General features: G+C 37.5%; 3 protein-coding genes across 7 annotated transcripts; 2 read left to right on the top strand and 1 right to left on the bottom strand.

The window, feature by feature from the left end:
* Positions 1-549: 549 nt before the first annotated feature.
* Positions 550-2291, top strand: LOC106751631 (protein TolA-like). Its single transcript, XM_014632595.1, has 5 exons — positions 550-577; positions 680-744; positions 805-969; positions 1608-1811; positions 1986-2291. Exons 1-5 carry the CDS (start codon positions 550-552, stop codon positions 2289-2291), a joined length of 768 nt encoding a protein of 255 aa, XP_014488081.1.
* A 3809-nt stretch (positions 2292-6100) lies between these two features.
* LOC106751676 (EH domain-binding protein 1) lies at positions 6101-16801 on the bottom strand. 5 transcript variants are annotated; one of them, XM_014632670.1, is made up of 18 exons: positions 15885-16801; positions 15288-15495; positions 15025-15206; positions 14505-14716; positions 14188-14323; positions 13869-14099; positions 13391-13580; positions 13150-13316; positions 12816-13038; positions 12476-12646; positions 10978-11067; positions 10692-10805; positions 10401-10595; positions 10151-10306; positions 9846-10063; positions 9322-9510; positions 9098-9223; positions 6101-8600 (listed from the first exon to the last, which is right to left on the bottom strand). In XM_014632670.1, exons 1-17 carry the CDS (start codon positions 15986-15988, stop codon positions 9142-9144), a joined length of 2868 nt encoding a protein of 955 aa, XP_014488156.1. In that variant the 5' UTR covers positions 15989-16801; the 3' UTR covers positions 6101-8600; positions 9098-9141. The 5 variants fall into 5 exon arrangements, with proteins under 5 accessions (XP_014488156.1, XP_014488158.1, XP_014488157.1 ...); XM_014632672.1 differs by having other exon boundaries at positions 12485-12646; positions 15885-16800; XM_014632671.1 differs by having other exon boundaries at positions 10157-10306; positions 15885-16799.
* A 1996-nt stretch (positions 16802-18797) lies between these two features.
* On the top strand, positions 18798-22496 carry LOC106751703. The gene is made up of 3 exons (XM_014632725.1): positions 18798-19041; positions 20741-20899; positions 21645-22496. Exons 1-3 carry the CDS (start codon positions 18981-18983, stop codon positions 21860-21862), a joined length of 438 nt encoding a protein of 145 aa, XP_014488211.1. The 5' UTR covers positions 18798-18980; the 3' UTR covers positions 21863-22496.
* The last annotated feature ends 431 nt before the right edge of the window (positions 22497-22927 follow it).

The raw sequence follows: 22927 nt of genomic DNA, 5'->3' as shown, positions 1-22927 counted from the left end.
ATGCGAACAAGAGAGAATGCAGGGGGTCACAAATGGAATGCATTCTTTTCTACTTGCGCACTTCAACTCTCACTCCTCAAATAAAGGCAAACGCTCGGTCTAGATACGCTATGGTATTCGTAGTTGCATGACGTTATGTTCTCAACATTGGCAGTGAATATCGGAATGCACCTTGCATAACATCAATATTATTAACCTTCTCAACTTGATCGATAACTGTCAAATGCTTTCATGTAATTACAACTTTTCACCTTATTATTATAATTTTTGTATAATTATAATTATTTCATTACTACACATCTTCCGTAACTGAAAATCTATAGTATACGTGAATGATAGGTTTTCAATGCTGATATCACTACTACTACTACTTACTAATATTCGGAGCTCGGCCTTCGTGTGATAATTTCACGGTAAACTTCACGAGGGAAGAGCGAATCGTTCATTCGTTTTTGCCGTCAAATTGACAACGCCGGCCACAATTTTTTAACGATTCGTTATGACTTTGGCGAATAGGGACGAAGTATCCATCTGGATTCGCTCATCAAAATGAACATTTTCTATGTTCTTTGCGTCAGTGAGTGCGAGTTAAATTATTAATTCATTTGTGTTGGTTAGTTTTTAAACCGCCGAATAACTGAACCGCACCTGTCCTAATCATACAAACGCTGCTCTTCAGTCATGCTGATGCTCGCGGGTTCCGATTGCAGGCAGGCTCGTAAAGTCCCGCTTAATAATCCTGCGGTAAGTTTTTCTCTTCGTCGAAATCGTTAGCATTATAACACCACATCGGAACAATTACAGAATCAGAGAAACACTCGACACGCCAAGAATGCAAACTGCCGCAGCGTAATAGATCCCCCGAAGAAGATAGTCGAAAAAAGCAGCAACATCGCGCAAAAGGCGGCCGCGGAAGCAAAGGCTGCGTCCGAAGCTCAGAATATCGCTGGTCAACAGGCAGCACGTCAAGTACTTCAAATGACATTATATATGTACACTATTTTTCAGAAAGACATTTAGCAGAGGACAATTTCCTTCACGTGATACAACAACTTTATTTTCATTTAAACAGCACATACATACGTGTGCTTTACAAATTATGTTTATATTTTATTTATATATATATTAATAGATATTTAAAAGATATTTCGTATAATATGTTTCAGTATTTTCCAATTTGTCGAACCTATTTGTAACCTATAGAAATATTAACCTTTCTGTAAATTCTCAAACTGTCACTCCTATTTGCTCACGTTTGTTTATTTAGTCACTCGCATAAAATACCATCCAGACGTTTGGAAGAGATGAAAATCCCTCTCCTCTCTCTATAATACAAACACACATTGTTGTGAATCCCACTCTTTCATTTGTATCATGGATAAATAAAATAATACATTCCGTAAATTTTGTTCCTCCAATCTCTCTCTCTGACCCGGAAGAATCGATTATCGGCAGCATTAGCGGTGAAGAATGTGGCTTTTTCTATAATTTCTCAATTATAGTCGACGAAGCCGCTGCGAAAAAAATCGCCATGGCACGAGAGCAATCTGCACCGTCGATTATACGCGCGTGTGTATTTCCTTCTCTTAATGTTGTGTATGTGATAGGTGAAGGCGCAATTGGCGGAGAAGGCGGCTCAAGCTGCAAAAGCCGCGGAGGCGGTCTTATCGGGCAAGGAAGCGGTGGTCGAGCAGTTGCGGAAGGAGGTCAAAGAGGCACGATCGGTGGTTCAGGAAGAGACGTCCTCCCTGCAACAGGCGCAGGCAAATGTTAACGCTGCGATCCAAGCGGCACGGCAATCCCAGGATCAGGTATGGTACGTGAGTTTTTTCAGTTGAATCGTGATTACAAATATGTATCATATGATTCAACTGCAGAAAACTCAGATCTAATTCGAAAGTAAAATTTCGATATCTTACGTGGGATAAATTTCAAAGTAACAACCCTTTTAATCTTTGACCGCGAACTATTCGTTCCTTTTCCAGTTGAGAACACTGACGAGCGCGATGCATATGGCCAAGTCGAACGCGGCGAACGCGCAGACAGCGGCGAGCGGGGCGCAGAAGTCGCTGCGAGAAAAGGAAGAGCTGCTGGAAGCGGCTAAGAGACGAGTGGACGAGCTGTCGAGTCAGTTGCAAACCGCCCGGCAGGATTTCGCGAACACGAACCGCGCGGCGGCCAAAGCGAACGCCGCCGCGCACGAGGCAAAGGCGAATGCGGCCAGGAACAAAAGGAGATTGGCGAGTTTGAGGAGATTGCGCGCCGCGCGATCGATGCGGGTCACACCCTGAGACCAAATTTATTCGCACTTATGCGCTTTCGAGTGAAATACTTCCGGAGGAGAAAGGGTCGTCTCGTTTAGAAATCTCGACGATCGAGAATAAACAAAAAAGAACACTACATTGACGAGACAAATGTAACGCACGAAAAAGATGAGAGTTTATGAAAGAAAATCAAAGTCGACCAACACGCGTGTAAAATTTCTACATGGGATATCTGCAATTTTAGATAACGTATATTCGTAACAAACGTTGAATGGTTTTCGAAGTCGGTAATATTATGAGGAAGTTGTCAAGGCAGCTCTCAAGACTCCACCCAGGTCAAGTGAGATCAGGTCGCTGGATAAAAATCAACCGTTAAGTAACCGTTCAGATGCGTATGCGTAATTTTCATTATATCATTATGTAATATCACGTACACGCTGACATTTACATTGAAATCGTGACTTAAGCACCGCGAAGCAAAGACGGGCAGTCACGCCTCGGTAAATCGCCTTTCTAGAACACTAAATGAATGCATCTCATCCACCTACCCTGACCGTATAATATCGATATAGAATTGCGTGGTCGTTATCTAATCCGGGAGGAAAAATGCGCACAAAAGTATTCCGCTTGAGTCATCAGGATCCGCGCGCTTTGCACGGTAGAGTCCGCGAGTTTCTTTCTCAGGCCGCGGTTTTTTCTCACGCGCAAAAGACTTTCTCTTCCAATCCTTGATGTGTATATCCTTGATTTATATTCAATCCTTTCATCGCATACTGTATCGATCGCTCGTTGCAATTTGTATCATCATCGTACAGAAATCTTGTATAAACACGATGTCATTGTCGAACAAACGCATATCACATTTTTCATCTCTACATTATAAAACAAATTTCATACAAAATCTATGTTATGATATTCTTTCCACAAACGTTTAAATTGCAGCGCTATTAATATTTTGGAAAATTGATTGATTGCACTCCACTGTATATCCGATACAGAGAGAGGGAGCATGTTATATATATAATATAGTACATATAGAATATGTATCACATACAGCACGTGTCTAACTGATCGAACGTCACGCAGGCCAACACGTGTATTGCAAAACAGGTTTATCATTCTTTCAGTTTAGGTCAATGTTCATTTATACGAGAACGATCGATAACGAGCCCCGAGATTCTGATACATTACACCCGGTTCCGCGGATGTTTTACCATTCATTCAATTAAAAGTCACGAACAATTTTCATACAGCCGCATTCATTTCTGGTTACGCGTTTCTAATTTTGCATGACTGTTGATTAATTCAGAAAGCAGAAATGAGCTTAAAATAGAGGTGATATTTTGACAGCTTGACGTTTTTATACGCGTCAGTAAAGATGTCCGCTCATATGTAACGCCTAATCGGCAGTTGTTAATTAATTCTTTATATTAATTTAATATATTATCCTTTTATTTATCCTTCTTAACATACTTACTTCTCTTCTTCGTACGAATGAGAAAACTGCGCCCCGGATAAAATAATGTCTTAAAACGGAACATAAGACATCTAAAAGACGTGTCACATAACGCCACTTGCACCATCAGATTACATCACTTATTCCGCTCTTTGCAGAATTTATTTTATGGAAAGAAATTCGCCGATTCTGGAAACTTATGAAATCTACTTGAAGCAATTTCTCGCCGAAAAAAATGGAAAGTTCTCGAAGAACGGAATAATTAAATTGGGAGAAAGTAGTTGGACAAAACGGTCATTGCGTATTGTTATAAGATTTTGAGTTTCGCAGACATAAAATATGTCTTTAAATTTCCTTTAAAAAGAACGAAAAGATTTTTTATCCAAGCCGAAATTTGTATGTTCTTAAAATTAGGATGTGACAATAATTTCCCATGTTACCCATGGAGTATACTATTGCCAACGCATTTTCTCTTAAGCATCCCCAATATAATGTCAACGATCCTGAGACTGAGCGTTGCGATTATTATTGGTTACGTCGAGCACGTTGAGCGAGCTGGAGCGGCAAAGGGGAAGTAAAGAAGCCCTCGAAAACCGCCTCGTATGTAAATCATTCCGATCTAGAGATAAGCTCTCCATTAAATATCAATTCCCAAACTGAACATTACATAATTACGTCAAAAGTGAAATACTAAGTACTATACAGGGAGTCTGAAGAAATCTTTATCCAGTGGTGTGCAGGTAGAACGGATGAAACTGAACAGAAAAAAATCATGTCCCCTGTACGAATAACGAAGACGTAACATATAATTATATTCAACTGAATATGAATGGTTACTCTCGTTCTTTCCGCCCAAATTGAAATTATCCGGAATCATTGATTTCATCTTGAAAGAAAATGACGAACTTTCCATGACACTTGCGGTCTCTCTCATGTCTGCACTTTCACTCGAAATCCTTCGATTATTTTTAAATGTGATATTACTGTGCAAATGTTAATACGCGGATAATACTAACTGTAAGCCCCAGCGATTCGCAAGGCCGGTTGTTCGTCGTCGTCGTTGCCCGAGGCAAAATAAATGAACGAACTGGCACGATACTTTTGTAATGCACGCAATGCACGTACAGTCTTATGTATCTTAACCAAGTATAAAATGTGTTATTTTAACGCTTACAAGCGTATTGACACGACGCACAAAACGTCGAGACAACGTAAAGCCGATATCCATTTTTTTTTATCACAGTATGCAGCAGCGATAATATTATCTGTATGCGTCGTCTAAAAACGGACGATTCTGAAAATGAGTTTCAGTCTTTTACAAAGTTCGAAGTATTAGTTCCGTCTTGACTACGACCGCTCACTTCACCGCCATTCAAAGCCATTCACCGCACCCGAGAGCATATTTAGCAATTCCTTTTGAGTACGTCGCCACAGGCGCGGGCATAACACGCGTAATCATTTCATCCCTATAACTCAGACACGATCGTTATCATTAGCGCGCATATAATCACTTGAAATTAATGATCGAAAGTCGGCGCGATTATTCCTTGTTCCTCGGGCAACAACGTGGGCAGCATTCGCGAGGGCAAATGTGATCAAACAGGAATCCGGAAAATAATCCGACATGCGATCGGAACGAGGTAGTTTCGTACTTATCGCTTTTCTCTCTCTCTCTCTCTCTTTCTCACGATTGCGAAAATATCATTCTTTACTTTTGGAGAACGACGATGAACGATGTTTACTCAACTCCACTTTCGATGGATTTCCCTTTTATCACAAAAAAAATGTACGTCTTGTAAAGCATCTTCCGCTCTCGATGTGCATGAAAGCGTTTCGTATCTCGATAACAGAAATACGATAACAGAGCTGATTCGACTCATTGTTTATGTAACATTTTTCGTTTAAAATGACTTGCCAGGTACACTGGCGAAGTTTGTCGGTTCATTCGCGAAACCACAGTCCGCTGTAAATTTTACGTGGCAGAAAGGCAACAAATCTCACACAGAATCTATTCTAATCTGACGATTAGTTACCGAACTGTCGCCAGAAATCTAACAAAGTTTGCTGTATCAGCAGATCGACGACAGAAACCGAGCACAGCCTGTAGCTTATCTTACAGATCGTTACTGGCAGATTGGTGGCAAAAATTGAGCAGATTTGGTCTGATGTCTGGTTGTGTGTAACACGGGCTCTGCCGATAGAATACAAACTGAATGCAGAGTACGTCACTTTGCTGACACATTTTAACCAAATCCGCTGCCAGTGCAGCTAATGACATACTGCTAACATTTTGCTTGCGAGGTGAATGGGCATATGTCGTTGATAGATCTTATCCTTGGACAAACGTTATATTTTTTTTTCAAATAGTACGACTTAACAATTAATCAGATGGATAATATCGTATTTATTATTTCTTTCTCTGCAATGCCTTATATAAGTTTTTCCTTATTATTTAATGGCAAATATTGCGTGATTTATTTATTTTTTCTCGCTTGCTTGCACTCTCACATACATCATTCACGATTACATGCGCTAAGGAGAAAAGAACAGCGTATTTTCCACAAGACTATGACATTGGCAAGAACGATTACCTTTGTAATCACTTTTCGTATAATATGGAATAAAATAAATTAATTATGAATATGAATATATAAATATGAATATTTAGAAATGTTGCAATGGTAAATTATTGCTTCTCGAATTGCTGCTAAAAATTGAGTTTTGTTCCAACTGCATATGTTTCAATAATTGTTTTTTTTCTCTCTTAACGTCAAGCATCAATTTTTACCAATATCAAGGCAATTTGAAATTAATGAATTATTGGTTTCTCTTGGGAGAAACAAAGACAACCAATAAAGGTAAAAGTAAAGATAGGATAATTATAAACGTAGGATACAATTTAAGGTATTATATGATACTATATAACTAGACATATATATTACGATGTCGAAAAAAGGGGATATGTTCCCGATACTCTCTATATCTAAAGCTTCAATTATATTCTAAATGTGTTTCAATACACATTCGTGCTTTCGGGAGATGGTTTTATATGGTCTGCTTGGAACGTATGTGTTCATATACAGCCGAATCAATCGTCATACCGTTCATTCGAATTCCAATGTTTCAGGAGCATATACATCATTTCAATACGTTTTTAACAATAATCATGAATAATCGTTTGTACATATCGGCGTATATATATATATATATATATATATATTAGTGTTCACAATTGGCGGATACCTGAACAGAGATTATTTAACAGAGAGAAAGAAGCAACTTACTGTATAATCTCAACTTTAGAAGATCACGAAATATGCAGCGGATGTTAATAGCGGGTCGGTAATAACGGACACACAACACGGACTTACAACATTTTAAAAATATTCCTTTGTACTATGAGAGACTAATCTCCCAATAAACATCCGTTTTGCATAACACATAACATCGCTTTCAATAAGGACTGCACTTGTATTGTTTCACAAAGCAACTATATTGGGGAAAAAATATACTCTTTGAGTAATATTCCTTCCGGTAATTTTGGATTCAAATAAATAACAGAGAAAGAGAGAGAGAGAGAAGTTACAATCACTTACCAGTTAATTCAAACGTTATGTTCGACACAACGTTCATCCGAGCATTCTTTTGTGAGCATTTGTCATAAATTTTCTACTTGCGTCGCGAAATTTGCGCAAGCCGAATAAGCGCTAAAATGAGGAAATTTTGAACGATCATTCGTCTCCTTTCTTCTTCTTTATATGACATTACCGTATCTACATGCCGAAATATTTAAAAAAATATCACACTACATCATATTAAAAAATTACAGCCAACGCAACATCATATACGCAAACATACCATATAAGAATTGGCTTCTTTTTTGTTCACGATTCCTTAAGATTACACACCACCGATAAAAATCATCACGTATTTCTGCGCTTCATTCTGACGCGATTGAACCCGTCGACAGTACAATGTAAAAAGTTTCTCGATGCTTATATGGCACAGTCAAAGTATATATGTGAATGCTCAATGTGGAAACAATTATTACGAGCTCGAAGAAATATATACACAACGCCGATGTGATGTGTCTACTTTCTTTCATAACGCTTCCGATCACTCATCCTCCATAAATTCTAGGATCAGTAATGACACGCGAGATACCTCTGCTATATTGCTTTTTCGCGTAACATTCTCGCATAACGAGATCCATCCCTCAACTTCCTTAAATAGTGATAGAGCAGCAATTTATTCGCCGTTATAAAGATATCCCTATCATCAACTCATACTTTTTTCGAGCACTCCCTCCCGTGTATCCACATTCCTGATACTTTTACTAACGCAGAATCTCTCGATTATATAAAAGAAATATGTCTCTTCTTCTCTACTACTGATTGAAAAGTACGTTCGTATATGATTCCATATAAAGTGCTCACCACCACAGAGCGTATCGCTTCGTTTATTTGCATGCTATTGATTCTATCGATCGTACAATATTCCACTCAAAGCACACGGCGAAATAGATTATTATACCTTACGATAAACATTGTGCTCGATATACTTTACAAAAAAATCTCGCACATCTTGCGCACATCGTTCTAAAGTAAAATTTGCCTAACGTTTCGATATTTCCTTCGATTTAACCTTTTTTTTTGTTTCTTCCTTCGTTGCAGATACCGACAAGTTTTTATTGAAAACAAAACGTGGAATATATTGCGCTTGGTGAATTAATCTACTATACATGATAAAAAAAGAACGAAACCTTACAAATGATTCATTCGTAAAACCGTAAAACAACCTAATAAAATATCAACGACGTATCTGACTTTCCATCTAATTTTGTCGACTCTTTGGCAACTCCACAGCAAAAACGATCATGCCTGTAAAGCATTAATAAGATGCAAATTTACATATGTCATTATCCTTTACGAAAGGGACTACAGGAAAATATAAAATGAAAATTAATATTAAAAGATTCTCTAACTTTTAACGACAGTGTCATTGTTATTACGGTGTCGTCGCGCAGCAATAATATATGACGGAAAAGCTGCTGACAATCGCTGATTTTCAAGCAATGATGGCATCGAGCCACACCACACGCACGCAAGCGTCGCGTGTCCGTGAGCACAGCTTCGGTCATCTTCGGCTGACTTGACGCGAGCCGACGTATCCGCTGTCTCTCCTTTTCCAACGGTCTCGCCGACGAGATAGCTGTGGTAATAGTCGTGATTAACAATAACTGTTGGAAAGGGAAAGACAGTCGGCTCGCGTCGAGTAAGCCGAAGACGACCGATGCTCACGAACACGCGACGCTTGTGTGATTCGGTGCCATTATTGACATCACTGCTCGAAAATTACGCCATCTTGAAACATTTACCTTTAAAACAGCGTTGAAAAATCATGACAGAGATAATTAACTCTTCATTGTACAACACAATTTTTATTTCGTTGAGCTAGTCCGGCGCGAGATAAGTCGCGTTCTATTTCATCGTCATCCTCGATGCTGAAATTGTTAGAAACAAAAATTAAAGACTTATCATTCTAGAGAAGTGGTGGAAGTAAAAAAAAAAAATATATATAGATATATATTTGGTGACTCACGCTCTCTCTTGCGTATCAAGATGATGCACTAATTCGTCTCTTTTATTGACAATAGACACCAATTCTTCTAACAATAAATTCTCGCGCATTTTTTGCTCGGACGTCTTGCGCCATTCTTCCACCGCAAGAATGCTTCTTAGTTCGCGATTCAAAAGCTCGAATCGTCGCTCCAAGTCATCTTCCTTCTCCCTAAAGATACATAACTCCATTTATTTAATTGTGATTATTATTATTATCATCGTCGTCTATATGATTTTTAAATGAAATCATAAATATTCGTGTAATGATATCGAAAGAGGGATTTTTCGACAGTAACAGATATATTTTCTCGTCAGCACGAATCTGGAATTTAGTCACACGAACATTTCTCTTAGTATAATAATAATTAGTTAAGTATGTCTATGCCATTAAAAACAATTTGGTCTATTTTATGTTAGTTGATAAAAATTGCATCTTACAACATAGTGCTTTCAATTGTCAAGAGACGTATCCTCGTGAGCTTAAAAAGATGGCGAAATACTTACAATATATTCAGTTGCATTTGTCTTCTTAAAAGTGCGTTCTTCTTGTTAACGAGAGTGAACCACAGAGACATTAGTCTCTCCGTCTCGTCCTCGTTATCGCTTTCCATGGCCGCCCTGAGTTCTTTCTCCAGCTTGCCGGCCTGTATATCGATCTGGTTCTGTTCTCTCTCAAGCGCTTCGAGCTCGTTTTGAATGTACGATGTCATGTCCTTTCCCAGCTGGTTATCGGAATTAAATAGCAACAAATAAATTCGTCGTTAGACAAACAGGCGAGATCTCATCGATAAAGCATCGATTTTACATACACGTACCCCGCGCAGCGTATACGGAGTCCTGTCGGGACTTCCTTTATCGGGTGAGATTTTCTCGATGATCTTCGAAAAAGAATACAAAGGCGAACCGGTCTTTTTATCACCTTCTATCACACTCGCGCTTCCTAGTATGTTCCCGTTGTATTCAGACTGAAAGAAAAATCGATTTCTTTCGTCATAATTGTCACAAATGAAATTGTATGTGTATATAAAATATATACATTATATAAGAATATATAGAGACCTTTATACTGAGTCTATCGGCAGGTGTCGACGGCGTGATGCTACGTCTAGGACTGTTATTCTGATCGTCTATCGATCGTCTATCACTGCTATTGTCGTCGTTTATCTGGCTCGGTGTCACGCCCATTTTTACCTCCGCAATCAAGCGCCTCGCTCTTTCCCGCAACTGCTGCTGTCTCTCGTCGTCATTTTGCACCTGAAACACGCGTTACATGCGTAATCTATCATCTCGTATACAGCTTGTGGGGTGAATACGATTCTCTAACGCTAACATAAATGAAATATATTGAACCTCGATGGGACTGATCGCGGTGGAAACGAACCCGGCTGGCTTCGTCTGGCTTCTGGCTTGTTCTAGAAGTTGTCTCGCTCGTTCTCGCAATTCGTCGTGTCGGCTAACCAACGACTAATGCAAACAGAAAACAACGATGTAAATATATGATATTGCATTAATAAAGAGGAGATATTAATTGTATTGATAACTTGAAAGTCACAGCGTCATTTTATGTCTTCGTTATATTATTTCGACATATAAGTATTGATATTTTGCAACATTAGAAAAAGAATTTGTTAATTACGTGTTGCGAACGCTGTTCCCCATACGGTGGCGATGCACTCTGACACTCGAAATTACTTCGACTTCCTCTATCGCCAGAATTCACCAAGTCCTGTAAAATATTTCTTTTTAACACTCGTTTCTCACCAATATTGGTTGTATTGCGAAGTATCGTTACACGTATCGTGTTATGAAGCTTTCCCACTGACATAACATCCATATAACAAATTTTCTTATAATTAGTGAAAGAGCAAAAACACTCAATTGAAGCGACAATCTTTCGAATCATGTGAGAGAAAATTGCGTGAGACTCGCGGCATCTGTTATTCATATATTTCATAAAACTTTTTTTTTAGCGTTTATTAAATTCTCGTATTATTTCCTATATATATTATATTAGGAGGGTAAGTTTAACACATTAATAATGTGTTAATATTCGCATGGACAGAACTTGGTTTTCCTTTTCTGTCTGTGCAAATGTACGCATGCACGCACGCACAATATATCCCTAAAAGACAGAATCTAGCCGCTGCAACAGTTTGGTGATAAAATGACGCGTCGCGGAACATCTGTTGAATAAAAAAATTATCTTCATAGTAAGCAAAACTGTTATATCGTTTCTTGCAGTATTAAATTAATCTATAGTAAATTACAAATCACATACTTATATTTCATATTTGTGACAGGAATAAACCGATCAAAATTAGAATCCTAAACTAAGCAGGTAGTTGACTAATTATAGAAATTAGAAATAATTAAAATACAAATATAAATAGGCAGGTGCCAAAATGATTGACATCTATAATTATAATTATTCTGTCAATTATATTACTATTCCTGATTAAAATTTGTCCCATTTTTATATTATTTTTTATTGGTTCCGCCATTTTAATTTAGAAAAATTTAATCTCTTCTGATTAACTGAACTGGCCGCACTAGTTCAAGAAATTGACACACACTAAAGCATGAGAATTACGTACGTACGCTTCATATGTCTCAATGTAAATGTAAATTTTTTCAACTAGTGCAGCTGAAAGGAACAGATTAATCGACCGAGAGCTAATACAAACACGAACGGTCAGTGGCTAAATTCTATCTTCTTGAAACTCTAACATACATAATAGCTGACATCTATATTGTTACAATTTACATGTGCAGCTTATTTACGAAACTCTACTGTACAGATCTACATTCTGTGCATCGCAGAACATATCACGCATGATTCTTTCATGCATATTTACATGCAGCTTCACGCGTATATCATATATATATGATTTTTTGTCGGCAAAAAGCGCAGGTTACAAAATCGCTCGCCAATAATAGATAAAAAGTAAAAAAAAAAAGATTAATCTTGGAAATAACGCACTTCACTATGTATAGTGACTATTAGTTGGCAAAAAAAGAGAAGTAAATGGAAGAAGATGTAATAATGTGCGCGTTATGGGTTTATTGTTAATGCAGCGAGATATAAAAGGAATGCACAAAAAAGCGATAGTCTGCGCAATCTCGTATTTACTGACGTCACGGACCGGACTTTGTGATTTGGTAAACGAGATCGATTGCGAGCATTTCTCGTCGATTATCTGTATATTCTCCTCTTCATCGTCGGAGCCGAACGGATCGGTTAATTGCCGGCGGGTCATAAGTATCGGACGTTGCTGCGCTTGTTGCACTCTCGGCGGAGACTTGCTCTGCGGTAAATTGGTATATCATTTCATCTCACGAACGAGAAAAAAGTTGCACGCGAGTAGTAGTTGCCGTCGAGCGCAACATCTTGCTAAGCGTCGTCGGGGAGTAATCGAATCAAATCACGATCTAAATTAGAAATTCGTGCGCGATAATCCGTAGTCTTCCACGTACCTTCTCTCTCGACGAGTATTTCTCCTTGGTCGGCGACAAGACTTTGCCCAAAATGCTCTTCGAGCTCGCCAGTATGATATCCTTGACTTCCTTCACGCTGGACGGCGATTTATCTTTATTGCACTGATCGTGATCTTGATTGTCCGTATTCAGGCTCAAGTGCAGTTTGTTCTTCAACGAATCGATGCATATGTCGTCCTTCTTGTTGTCAAATGGATTCGATCTACAACAACGTGATATACGATCACAAATCCGTGGATCTTGTTCAAGCTTGTTTCGCGCTGGAAATGTACTTTAATCCTGACCCGGATTGTGCGAGATTACATCTACTTACCGTCGGTTACAGTCCGTCTTATTGTTCTTCTGCTCAATCTGCTCCTTCTTTCGTAAATTAATGATCTCCTGACCGAACAGCTGAACGCTCACGTCCGTGTTGTTGTCCGTATTAAATCTACCGATCATATAAGACGACTCGTTCGTCGTTTTACCGATTTGGTGTACCTACGGTGATTGATTCGAAATGATGATATCAAATTGCGAGTAGAGTGTAATAAAAGGAGAGAAGAAAAAGATACCTCCAATTCGTGCCCGGTAAAATGCGCTCTCAACTGATACAAATACGTCATCACAGCTAATTTATCAGGTACAGTTAATATATCCATGTCCGCTGGTTCTATGACTCTAGGTATGCCCAAAGCTTCGCCAGCGTCGAAAGCCTTTTTGCAGTTACCTTTTACATCGTGCGGCAACAATGAGTCGATGTCTCTGTAAATCGTCATTTTCAACCGTTTAGATTGAGAAAGTCGCGCAACTGAATTTTATATCTCGATTCTCAAGCGACACGTGAAATAGCATCAAAAACAATCTTCGAAATGTTAGCGCGAGACAATCGGAACAATGACGATCTTGGAATGTTTATTAATGGAACACACAAATAATATAACCGCCGAGGAATTGTTGATTGACGTTTTTTTTGCTGAGAAAAAGATATTCGGAAAGATACGATATTCGACGATCGAGAAAAGAAAAAAACAAAAAAAGAGAAATACTCACATCAGATCAGGTCTGAAATGGTGTATGATCGCGCAAAACGCCATTCCGTTTCGCCAGGATGTTGTTAGATTAGTGACTTTGACGCCCGGATAATCTTTAGTGACTTCCTTACACCATTCCAACAAGTCTTGCCCGGGAGTGTTTTCCTTCAACCTCGGCACATTCACGTCATTCTTTTTAAGGTCCAATGGTTGCAATGGCAGTCTCAATGTACTATGTTCTATGTTTTTACTATTAAAAGATCGAACCTTTCAAAATCACTCCTTTCATATTATTGTATTAAAACTTGTGCTACTTCAAACGATCTAATGATACGTACTCGTTCTCAACAGCAACACTGTCTTTGACAGGTGACTTTTCTCGCGAAGGATCTGCAATTCCTGTTATACTAATATCGCGTATAAGGTGCTTCCCATCGTTTACAGGAGTCGTATCATCCTTTGACAGGCTTGCCACTGTTACAAACGATAATTATTGCAATCATTAATAAGCAGGAAAGACTTCGCAAGTTATAAGTGATATAAAATCTTGACGCAATGTGTTTTATAGAATCATCAAAAATTTGCACTCGTATGTTTAATTAATACATTCATAGACAATTTTGCATGAATAATATGTGCGAGGATCAGCAATTACCGCTTATAGGAGTGCTGGGTAATTCACTTTCAGTGAGGCTATTTGTCATTAAATCGAGTTGTGCAGAGATATCTAATATCTCATCTAGATTTTTCACAGATATCTCCTCGACATCTTCGGGTATATCCTCATTATCGAAATCATCTAATGGCGCAATGTCACTGTTATTGTTAACCGACATTAAACTCGCCATACTTTGCATGTCTTCGTCCCTAGCAAATTAAAAATAATTACAACCTTGTCAACTTTTGTACAACTAATCCGCACAAACAACACATTGAATAACATGTGTCTTGTCAGAAATTTATGCAATTTCACCTGTTATACTGATATTTAATTGATGAGATACGTCTATTTGGTAAGTTGGTATTCAGATAGAACAAAAAGAGAAAGTAAAAGTATGTGCCTGAGACATGCTTGATGATTTTGCATGATAAACAATAAAATATTTAGGAAACACGATTCCCGTGCAAAGGGTTGATTGTGAAATATATTGGAGAAAATTGAATCACAAGCTTACGTCGCCTTGCCCTCTCGCAGAAACACACATGATAAAGTACATTCCAATGTAGCACTGACGATTTTTTTAGAAGTAGGTTTCAAATCTAGTTTGAGTTGCTGCTGACTAGACTCCAAAGTTGCGTATTTTTTCATATTTATATTTGTAGCAGCAACATGACGTCTCTTTCCCGTTGATGACACCTGTTCTCAATAACAGAACGATGTATACTTATTGTTAAAATATGTTTTCCTCTAAGCGTAGTTGCGACTGTTATTTCTTACATCCTCGATAACAAATGTCCAATCTTTGTCTTCTAATTCGTGCGTTCGTGGGTCTTTAAACAATGTCACGGAAACTGTATGATTGTCAGGAACTGCCCAGCTAATGACACCTTTCAACGGATCGCTCAGACTTGGCTCCCAGTCTAAGGGTTCCGAGTTAACTCTTCTGCTGCGTCTTGTCCAAACGACGCTCAGTTTGTTCGGTTTCCTATAGTGGTACATTAGTGTTTCTACAATTTCTGTAGCTGATGAGGAAGCGTTATTGCTTTAATATTTCAACAGAGCATCACATAAAACATCCTGCTTATTAGTAATTTGGTCGAATTCTCAATTTATTTGTATTCTTATATAGCATTAGTGTTTCTGCAACTTCTGCAGCTAATAAGGAACCATTATTGTTTCGTTATTTCTAACACAGCATAACATCAAAACCAAAGCAATTACCTCGAATTATTCAATTAAAATGATCATTTGTTCGAAGCGCAGCTTCGCAAGTAAATTAGAATCTTGTTCAAATAATATTTTGCCATCGTGTATTTTCGTTATTAACGCAACTTGTCCTGCAATTGAGAGAGAAAGAACGAACGTGTCGCTCACCATTTCGTTGTCGTCTCGAGCGTGACCTCGTGATAGGATACGGTAAATTGAAACTTCGCGGCACGCTTGTTCACCCGCTGCAAACGTTTCCAAACGGAGCTCATGTTTACCCGCTTCGTTCCTCAGCGGACTCGGTTGTCGATTCGTCGGTCGCTACTTGCGAAGAGATCCCACTACGACGAGCACGATGTGAACGAGACGTTGCGCCTCATCGCCGCGGGGATGATTCACGTGATATCGTTCGGATCCGTCAAGTCGACGCGAATCAAATCGGCGGCCGATACTCATCCGCGGCCGTTTGACATTTGGCCTGGCACGCTCCCGTTGCCCTGAATGCGATCATATGTGTTCAATGGATGGTAACACCGTGTCGGTAATTCCTCATTCGCGCGATCCGATGTGAATAATTCTCATTCTTGCAGCGTCGAAAACGTCAGAGCAGAGAACGCGTTTACACACGTACAATGTCGCGCTCGAGGACGATCGCTCCCGCCGCCTATCACCCTGTCCACTTATGACGAAATCAGACGAAATTGTTCTTCGTCTCGAAAGAGACCAGTGACATCAGATGGTGGGACATCTCGCGCAGGCGTACGACTAGGAGGGGGAAGTGTTATGCGGTCCTTGGCTACATATGACATTCGATAACAAATACGTAAAAAGTTGAAAGTTTTCTCTTTAGAATACCTGTGTCACATCGAATCAAATAATATTTCGCTCTGAAAACTTAACTGAAGGACGAAATTTGAAATTGAACGGTCGCCATTTTCCGTTTAACTCGAAATATCTTGACGAAAATTAACGACAACATTAATATACCCAATGTAGTTAAAAGCTAGAGACTTCAAGCTTTGAAGTGCTTTCTGAACGATCTCGACAGCATCATTATTGCGAAAGTTACAGCCTGTTGAATTTCGCCTGTTTTATTACAATGAAAAGTACGCCTGACCAGCCCTTGCGTCTACTTGAGAAATAGAAAGTACGTCTGACGCCATCGTTTAGTCATATCACAACCTCAGTTTCTCGTTATGTACAGTGGCGACTCGTAGCGGAGATTCTGGAACCAAATTACAGAATAACGGGTTTATGGAATTATTAGACCTGTTATTTCTGTAATTTGGTTCCAGAATCTCCGCTACGCGTCGCCACTATACTTAACGAGAAACTGAGGTGGTGATATGACTAAACGATGAAGTCAGGCGTACTTTCTATTTCTCACGTAATATGACTCAAGGGCTGGTTAGGCATACTTTTCATTGTAATAAAACAGACGAAATTCAACAGGTTGTAATTTTTGCAATAATGATTCTATCGAGATCGTTCAAGAAGCACGTTAAAGCTCCTCCCGTATTATTCTCTGTTCCTGTTGCCTGTGATTTGTTATTTTTATTATTTTAATCAATTAATTATATTTGTTAAAAAATCACAAAAATAAGGGCACTAAAGTAGTATAAATAAAGTGGTATGAATAAATAATCAATTGTGACGTGACAGCTTTAAGGACGCTCGTCACAAGAGGCCAATTGTCAGAAATTAAATAGGTTTGCACATGAGCAGGTAGTCGCTAAACAAGCTAGCAGACTTTTAGATACGCAACATCCTCTTCGGTAACGCTGATAATAAGCTACATTTTATGTGTAATATACGCACATGTACATCGTATGAATGTATGCATTCGCGCGGAAGCAATTACTGAGAAAACCGGGTCAAATGTTGGAGTCAAGTTGATAATGTTTAGCGGGGTTAAGTGCTGTCTTGACCTTTAACAAGTCTTTCTTAGTAAGATAGCAAGCCTCATACAGTATTAAACATTTTACATTTCATCAAATTGTTTAAACAATGTTAAAATATAAATAATCAAACAGGCTGGATTTCATTTCCAGTCGAATTTCAATTTTATAATTTTGTAATTTCGAAAAAAAAAATTTCGTCTAAAAAATATAACTCACAGCTATTTCTCTCTTTCTCTCTCTCTCTCTCTCTCTCGCTTGTCCAGGATTTCCGATATCTTCAATCAACTTCAACATCCGAATTTTCAACCCTCCCGAGCACGGGCGTAATACTATCTTCCCTTCTCTCTTCGAATTGTCGTCTCAACAATTCAGGGGGAGAGCGCGCGAACCACTCTTGATGCTCGTGTTCTTCCGATCCTCGTGTTCCATTACTGATCCCCTGTTTCACCCTGAGCTGCTGTTACAGGTTACCAAGCTTGATCTGAAGAAGAACTCGATCCAACATCTTACAGAAGAAAAGGTCGACATCCATCTTCCGCTTTTTAGGTTTTTGGATCTCCGGTTTCAATCTTCGGACAAGGGAAGGAAGGAAGTCCCGGCGAAATTTCCAAATAACAGCTTATTTCCGAAAAAAATGAAACTAAAGGGCGTTTCTGGACAAAATCAGGATTTTCATTTCCAAATTAAATTAGCCGAGTACGGGATCTCAACCACTTAAGCTCTTTTAAACAAAATTTCCCTGCATCTTAATAAATCAAATTCGCGGGTCCGAGGTTTTAATCGTCCAACCTGTTAAAAAGTCTTTTCTCTTAATTCCGAAATTTCTAAATTTTGAACGCAGACCCTCCTTCTGCGCGAATCTATCCTCGGATTTACCTCTTTTCTTCCTTTTCCCTGTATTTGCCACCCAACTCAGCACACGCGTCCGCTCGGCTTTCGGGCCAGACTCAGGAATATTTAAATATCTCTGGGACGTTCCTAGAATGTTTTCGAATGTTTATGCTATATGGGACCGATGAGGAATATTTTCGACTCTTTTCTTGTTAGATTCGATGCATGCGAAATTTATATACACTCATTAAACGGAGAAGGAACAATATGCGGTAAAAGAGACAGAGAGGGAGGAGGAGAAGGGGGAGGGGGGGGGGAGAAACGTACTCCTAGTAAAAAGGGTGTTGGTTCTTCAGTGTTACACTGGACACGATCGACATCGCAGCTTTCGAACGATTTTACGTATCACTTGATATCACCCAATTACTTAACATTATTAGTTTTGAAAACGTAATTGTCGAGACAAATTGTCATTTCTTACATAGTGCAACTAACTTTTATTGGCTTTAAACGGTCATATCTAGTATTCAGAATGATTTACAGTGAACGCGCAGTGATAATAATCTTTGGTGTAATCCTTCTTGTAACATCAGGTGAGATTATCAGTTCTTCAAAAGAAAGTAGATCAAGTGTTTATGAGGAAGAGTTAAAAAAATTATATTTATATGTTTTAAGACAAAAATATATCTCGCAAAATTATTTAAATTCTCGTTTATGTCTCAAATAATCGTGTATGCCTTCTATATAAGATTATCCTATTCTCTATTTTTTTTTGCATACTAAAATACTAAAAATACTTAAAGCTCTTTTCTTTTTTCCTTCGTACATAAATTATGTATATCGTTAAATTCTTTGTTTACCAGTTTATTCTTTTTTCATATATCACACACAATGACCACTGTATGAAAAATGCTGAACTATTCAGCCGGGAAAATTTGAATGATGAGAAACGGCCGTTTTTCGCCAAATTTCATCTGCTACAATCTAATAGCAAAATGCCATTCTATTGTTTAATTTCGCGTGTAATTCGAAACGTGTACAGCGGAACAAAATGTTAAAAATTAACAAAATACAATACAAGTGTACCTATATTCGTGTGATAACACGCTCGAGTTTAAGAGGAATGAGAAAGTATTTGTAATTAAATGTTAAAATGTACCTTGGAAATGTTTCGAAATGCTCGAAAGTAAAAATGCGTTCTAACAAATATTGGCATATTAGCATCACTTTGCGACGATGAGCTACCAAACAAGTGATTTCATAAGCAATCGCTAAAATTCTTCATGTAATAGCGATGATATTAAGGGAGGCCATGATACCTAAAACATATGCATAACACCACCTTCTCCTCTAACATTTCTCAAGAACATGTCTTTACCTTAAAATCTCCAAAAGTTTTTACAATATTTTGTGACTATTTCACATATTCCTTGTTATAAATATGATATTACTACAATATGGTCTAATTCCAATACGAATATTTATTTAATTTATTTAATTATTATTAATAAATAAAACTGTGCTAAAACTGAAGCTCATATAATTTTAATTTAGCTCATAACTAATTAATATTAATTTATACACAGTTGAAGTTTCGGATATTTAAATATAGTTGTTATAATACTGCTAAATATAGTTGTTATAATACTGCTCATAAAAATATTGAGATATTCCACGTATCAAAATCTTTCTGAAATACGTTATAAGGAAAAGGAAGTATTTCCATATCTATATTTATATCATCTTTTTTGGCTCCTATAGTAAGTAAACTGCACTCTTCAATTTTTATTTACGTATTTATTCGAAGTGCGATATTTTTCACTGGAACGTTCTTCGTCTCATTTTCTTTTATTTACTGCGGAGTTACATAGTGTGTCACGCCTCATTCTAATTCCACGATGATTACAATCCGATGGGTGTGCGCACGAGAATGAGCGTGCGCTATTAATATGATCGGTTATTCAATCTCGTCACTTTTTAATCAAAAACCGCGTTTTTTATTAGTAACCGAAAAGTACATACGGTATTACGCAAATATTTTCCGTGACTTTGGTTTTTATCTCATTTTATCTCATATTCTATACGTAATTAAAAAAGGAGTGGCTCCGTGTAGAAAAACATTCGTAACTATCTTGACGTAAACATGATCCACAATTTATGCAATATGTGTAATATTGCATAAATTATGGAACTTCTTACTTTACAAGCGTACGATAATCTGTGATAGTGTCCGATTTTGTAAAAAAAAAAGAGTAATAAAAAAATATGATGAAATTTCTTATATTTCTCAAGGGTCTGCTTTACGATGTTGGGTTTGCGCCTCCAACGTAAACGTCATGTGTAAGGATCCAATGAATACTACGGACCATCAAGCTACATTTCACACTAGAACGTGCGATAGTGGTAATTACGGCTCTGCCAAACCTATTTGCCGCAAGATTGTCAAAAGAGGTAAAATTCTTTTACATATTACATATCGCAAAAAAATATATACACTTGATTTTAATACGGATTATACATTTTTCTCTCGATGCAATTCGGAACTCAGACAAATGTTCAATAGGAGAACCTAGTTTTTTTTAATAATTCCCAGAAATTAACAATAAAATAAATTTGAGTTTTATCATTGGATGTTGGCCGCATTCCAAATTATATCTAGAAAAAAGTGACTAAATATTGAAATCAAGTACACATGCGGTAGAAAAATACTCTCGTAACGATAGAAAAATCCTGTTGTGTAAATGTGAGATTCCATGCATACATTTCCAAGTTGGTTTCAAGTGTAACTCGTTTCTTAGAGGATGACGCATTACGAAGCTTAAGTCGCACTTTTACTGCGTTTTATTCTCTGTTTCAAATGTGCCAACGCATACGATAAAATTACGGTTCCGCTCTTGAGTCATATCGCGTGTATGTAAATGACGATAATTGTATATTAAGAAAGATTGATATAAGTGATGGTAATTGGGTGTTGAAAAAGGTCGGAACCACACCCGCAACAGGGATAAATTACTTTATTACAAACGTTATTGATTTTGTACGGAGTAATATATCGATGACGTGATTGACGTAGTTAGTATACATTACAAAAAAAGTGCTAGAACAATAATAGGAAAAATTACGTTGTCGTCAAAATGTCGCGAATACAACAAACAATTACAATGTTTATAAATAATAAGTTGCGTAACATTTTTAGAATACGGTGAGCGAGTTATATTACGTCAATGTTCCACTCCGAACCACGACGAAGTTAATATAGATGATGGTCCATGCAGTTCTACGTCGCAACCAGGAAACGACGCAATCGAGTCCTGCCATATTTGCAGCAGCGATTTATGTAACTCCGCAACCAGCGTACCTATAATGGGAATACTTTATGCCAGTATGGCATTATTTACCTACAATTTCTGTTAGTCAAAATATTATACTTTTTAACCTTATAAGTTGTAGTATAGTACGTAACTATGATTTTTTGCGAATAACAACAAATGAACGAAAGTAAAAAAAATATTCATGAAAACGTAGCGAATGCTTAATGCTATTTATGTATGACTAACAAATTATTATTTTTCATTTAAAGTCAGTTCTGGTTCATGAAGACGTATAAATATATGAAAATAATTTCGCATACTGTTTTTGTTTTGTGGATAGTTAAAACAATGTTACGTAAAAAGTGCAACTAAAACAAATTTGTGTTTCACACATCCAGACTGTGACAATCTAATTGTTATGAAACAAAATTATAAATAATAAGTGCGCAGATTATAAGTGATATTGATTTATTAGTTAGTATAAGTACAAAATAAAGAACGTAACATAATTTCGTGTAAAATTGTTTTCTCAACAAACATTTTAAAAGCTCGTATAACAATTTCGCATACAATTTAAATTATTTTTATTGTCTACATGCGATAAAGTCAGCTTCTTATCTTCGTTTCTTTGACCTTATATTTAGCAAACTATGGCTTATAATTATTACTTAATGTACAGTGTATTCAGCGTCTGTTGTAACTGGTGTCAGAAGAAAAAAGTAATGCAACACATTTTATTTTTTATAATCATTTATTCAAAATATATTTACGAACTTCTATCTATGCGCCAGAGCATTAACCCGAAGTCCTTATCTCTTGCTGAACAACACATACACACATAGCAGAAAAGATTTAGAGTCGTAAAATCCTTTTCTTTGAAAAAGACTGGCATTTCAGTGTTAGCTGGTGCGGTGGCCTGTCAACTTTAAAGACTCATAACTTATGCAATTCTTACTTACAATCCAAATTGGATTATAAGTAATGTTTTGAAATAAAAATTGTTTCGCTTCCAGAATATATAATAAAAAATGGGGATATACATTTAAGATTTCAAAGTTGACCTTCACGGTGTCTTTCGGGGTTACACGAAGGTTATATCAATATAACCATATAATAGACCATTTCCTAAAACTTTTGTATTTAACATTTTCTGTTAGTCATTATTTTC

Source organism: Dinoponera quadriceps, unplaced genomic scaffold (genome assembly GCF_001313825.1).
Source record: "Dinoponera quadriceps isolate SergipeBrazil2010 unplaced genomic scaffold, ASM131382v1 scaffold115, whole genome shotgun sequence".
Classification (NCBI taxonomy): domain Eukaryota; kingdom Metazoa; phylum Arthropoda; class Insecta; order Hymenoptera; family Formicidae; genus Dinoponera; species Dinoponera quadriceps.
This window is presented reverse-complemented; position numbering and strand designations above follow the sequence as displayed.

What these genes read in the sequence shown, in the direction of transcription:
- LOC106751631 (XM_014632595.1), top strand. Translation starts at nt 550, where the DNA reads ATGAACATTTTCTATGTTCTTTGCGTCA. An exon ending in TTTCTATGTTCTTTGCGTCA is followed by an intron (nt 578 to 679) that starts GTGAGTGCGAGT and finishes GCTGCTCTTCAG; the next exon opens with TCATGCTGATGCTCGCGGGT. An exon ending in GTCAACAGGCAGCACGTCAA is followed by an intron (nt 970 to 1,607) that starts GTACTTCAAATG and finishes TGTATGTGATAG; the next exon opens with GTGAAGGCGCAATTGGCGGA.
- LOC106751676 (XM_014632670.1), bottom strand. Translation starts at nt 15,988, where the DNA reads ATGAGCTCCGTTTGGAAACGTTTGCAGCGGGTGAACAAGCGTGCCGCG. An exon ending in GGACATTTGTTATCGAGGAT is followed by an intron (nt 15,207 to 15,287) that starts GTAAGAAATAAC and finishes TATTGAGAACAG; the next exon opens with GTGTCATCAACGGGAAAGAG. An exon ending in CACAAAGTCCGGTCCGTGAC is followed by an intron (nt 11,068 to 12,475) that starts GTCAGTAAATAC and finishes AATATTTTACAG; the next exon opens with GACTTGGTGAATTCTGGCGA.
- LOC106751703 (XM_014632725.1), top strand. Translation starts at nt 18,981, where the DNA reads ATGATTTACAGTGAACGCGCAGTGATAATAATCTTTGGTGTAATCCTT. An exon ending in AATCCTTCTTGTAACATCAG is followed by an intron (nt 19,042 to 20,740) that starts GTGAGATTATCA and finishes ATATTTCTCAAG; the next exon opens with GGTCTGCTTTACGATGTTGG. An exon ending in CCGCAAGATTGTCAAAAGAG is followed by an intron (nt 20,900 to 21,644) that starts GTAAAATTCTTT and finishes TAACATTTTTAG; the next exon opens with AATACGGTGAGCGAGTTATA.